Raw genomic sequence first — 3,595 nt, forward strand, 5'->3', positions numbered from 1 at the left:
TTTGACAAGTACAATTATTTGGGGATGAGCAAAAACCTTTTCCTGAACAAACATTTCGATCATTGTAGAGAGAAATTGAACAGTTGTGGAATTGACAATTCTCACCATAATATCCATCTTGACATGTACAATTATTTGGAAGTGCACATAAACCATGACCACTACAAACCAATGAAGAAGTTGATGGAATAGAGGAACAGTTAAATAATTTACAAGTTTCTCCATAATAGTCCAATTGACATTCACACTTATTTGGTTGAGAACATTTACCATTACCAGAACAAGCTGATGAATCATCATAACGTACAGATGAACAATTATACAATTCACAATTATTTCCATAATAGCCTGCATTACATTTACAAGTATCTAAATCAACACATGAACCATGGCTGGAACAAACATCTCTTGAATCAGCATAGGTGTTATCACAACTTGGAATTTCACAATTATTTCCCTTAAATCCACCGTTACACTCACAAACATCAATATCAGTACATTTACCATTACCACTACAAACCATAGTAGAATTTGATGGAACAGATTTACAATTATACACTTCACATGACTTTCCATAATAACCACCCTCACAAGAACATTGATTTGGAGCAATACAAGGACCTCTTGATGAACATACAGAATTTTCATTCTTGTAAGTGCCATAACAATCAAATTGAGAACAATCCTTGCCATAGTATCCTTCTTTACATGAACATTGATCTGGAGCAATGCAGCTTCCCAAACCAGAACATACAAGTTTGTCATCTGAAACAATGCCGAAACACTTTGGTTTTTCACAAGCAGTACCAGAGTAGATTGCTTCAAAGGTAGAATTTCCAGATTGGAAGCAAACCTTTCCAGCATAATTGAACAATGCTAATACACCATCATTTTCAAGAACCAAAGTAAATGGATGACTAATTCCAGAGTCAGAACATGTTACAAATTTGTTAGGAGAGTATCTAACATCAGATCCATCTTTTGGTGATTCACCAATGAACAATAATTGACCAAGAGCTGAGACTTCAATACGAACATTATTAGCCTCAACATTCCATTCACTAACAACTTCTCCAGTTGAAACCTTCTTAATCTTGATGTAGGTTAATTCAACAAGGAGTACATATTGTCCATTATTAGAAACCAATGAAGAATTTCCATTCACAGCCACAACATTCAAAGCACTTGAAATGAATGAATTGCTTGAATTGAAACCACCACAAGAACAAGTACTTGGTGAAACGCAGAAACCTTGTCCAGAGCAAACTTGGGCATCATTATTGAAAACGCCAGAACATGTAAAGACTGCACAGGATTCACCTTCAAAACCAGCTTTACAGGAACAATTGTTATGGGAAAGACACTTGCCATTTCCGCTACATGCAGAATTATCGAGTGAATTGACATTGAAACAGTCGAACTTTTCACATTGTTCACCATATTCATTGTTCAAACATTTACAACTGTTCGGAGCTGTACAAACACCTTTACCTGAAGTACAAGCTTTGGAATCATCAAAGGAAAGACCGAAACATTCGTATTTTTCACATTTAACACCATAATATCCTTCAGGGCAAGAACAATTATCTGGTGAAATACATGAACCAACTCTGGAGCATGGTGATTCACTGACAGAAATATTGTAACAATAGTAATTTTCACAACGATCTCCAGAATATCCTGGTTGACAAAGACACGAGTTAGGACTATCGCACACTCCATGGCCTGAACAAACAGTGCTATTGGAGCTTGAAAGAGCGTAACAATCATGGAATTGGCATTCAGGTCCATAATATCCGTCTAAACATTCACATTTTCCAGGTTGAGTACAGTTACCATTTCTAGAACAAGCATTGACATCACCAGCAGCAAAGTTGTAACATTGTGGAATATTACAATTCGATCCACTATAATGCAAAGAGTCAGTTGAGTTGAATTCTACACTGGCAAAACAAACTGAACCCATAATATTGTAAACAACTAGGGAACCATCGTTTTGCAATACCATCCTGAATGGAGCAGTAGAAGAGCTACAAACAGGAACAAAATCTGGAACATATTTGACAGCACTAGTAGTGTTATCCTTTTCTAAAATTCCGTTGAATGTAACGATGCCACTATTTGAAATTTCAATAGTGATATTATTGAATAGGAAATCCCACTTCTTAGCAACCACACCAGACATGGCATTTTCGATAGAAACAAAGTTAGTTCCAATCGAAAGCAAATACTTTCCATTGGCTGACTTTAAGGTTTGACCTTCTTCCAAGACAATGCTGGAATGATTGGTTGAAATACTGTTATCAGCAGAGAGATCCAAACACAAACAAGTATCAATATCTTTACACAAACCTCTTCCTTCACAAACATTTGGATCACTATTCAAAACACCATTACACTTGTAATTATTACACATTTCGCCTTCATAAGATTTCTTACATTGACAAACGTTTGGAGAAATACATTGACCAAAACCACTGCAAGTAGAAGGACTCTTTGAATCGACACCAAAGCAATCATATTTTTCACATTCAACACCATAGTATCCACTCTTGCATTTACAATTATTTGGACTCTTACATTCACCATTTAATGAACATGATTCATTGCTTGATTTACCATAACAGTAATAGGTTTCACACATCTGGCCAGAGTATCCTTCATGGCAAGAGCAATTATCATGAGCAATGCATTTACCAGACGAAGAGCAAACTGTTCCCTGCTCAGCATCAATATCAAAACAAGAGTAAATGGAACAATCACTGCCTCCATATCCACTTTCACAAGAACAGTTATTAGGAGAAATACATGATCCTCTGGAGGAACATACAGAGCTGTCACTCATTAAAATACCATTACAGTCATAGTGCTGACAATATGCTCCATAATATCCTTCTTCACATGAGCAATTATTAGATGAAGAGCACACACCATGTGATGAGCAAGCCATTGAGCTGTTAGAAAGTACTCCATAGCAAACTGGAATTTCACAAACAGCACCTCCATAGAGTTGACTGAATTGAGTTTGATTACTTGATTGATAACAAATATCACCTCTAGAATTGAACAATAACAATGTTCCTAAATCATCAAGAACCAATTTGTAATAAGAAGAAACTTTCCAATTCTTGCATTCTTCTGATTGGAATTGTCCAATAATCAGAACGCCCCTATCACTAACATAAATGCTAGAAGCTTCCCAAGAGGAAATGACAGCACCATTACTAGTATCAACAATGATTGTAGAGTTTTCAGTGATATTCAATTGGAATTTTCCATTGGAAGAAATCAAAACTGATTCAAAAACTGATGTTGCATTATTTAGCAAGTAACTATTAGAGGAAGAAAGCCAATTACATGAACATTCATCTTGAGCAACACAGAAGCCATGTCCAGAGCAAATATTACTATCATTATTAGCGATTCCACCACAAGAATATATTTCACAATTTTCACCATAATAACCTGGTTGACATTTACAACTATTAGGGGCAGCACATTGTCCACGAGCTCCACAAACATCAGCCATTGATTTTTCAATACCACCACAATCATAGAATTGACAATTATTTCCATAGTAACCATCTGCACATTC

The 3,595-nt window shown here is 35.9% G+C and overlaps 1 protein-coding gene across 1 annotated transcript in view; it reads right to left on the reverse strand.

The window, feature by feature from the left end:
- NAEGRDRAFT_50767 (uncharacterized protein) overlaps positions 1-3,595 on the reverse strand; it is a gene marked incomplete at both ends in the record, with an annotated part of 25,577 nt that overhangs the window by 7,023 nt on the left and 14,959 nt on the right. Inside the window, one exon of the mRNA XM_002674754.1 lies at positions 106-3,465. Coding sequence (XP_002674800.1) covers positions 106-3,465 — 3,360 coding nt within the window. The remainder of the gene's footprint in view (positions 1-105; positions 3,466-3,595) is intronic.

This window comes from Naegleria gruberi, assembly GCF_000004985.1.
Source record: "Naegleria gruberi genomic scaffold NAEGRscaffold_38, whole genome shotgun sequence".
In the NCBI taxonomy this organism is placed as follows: domain Eukaryota; phylum Heterolobosea; class Eutetramitea; order Acrasida; family Naegleriidae; genus Naegleria; species Naegleria gruberi.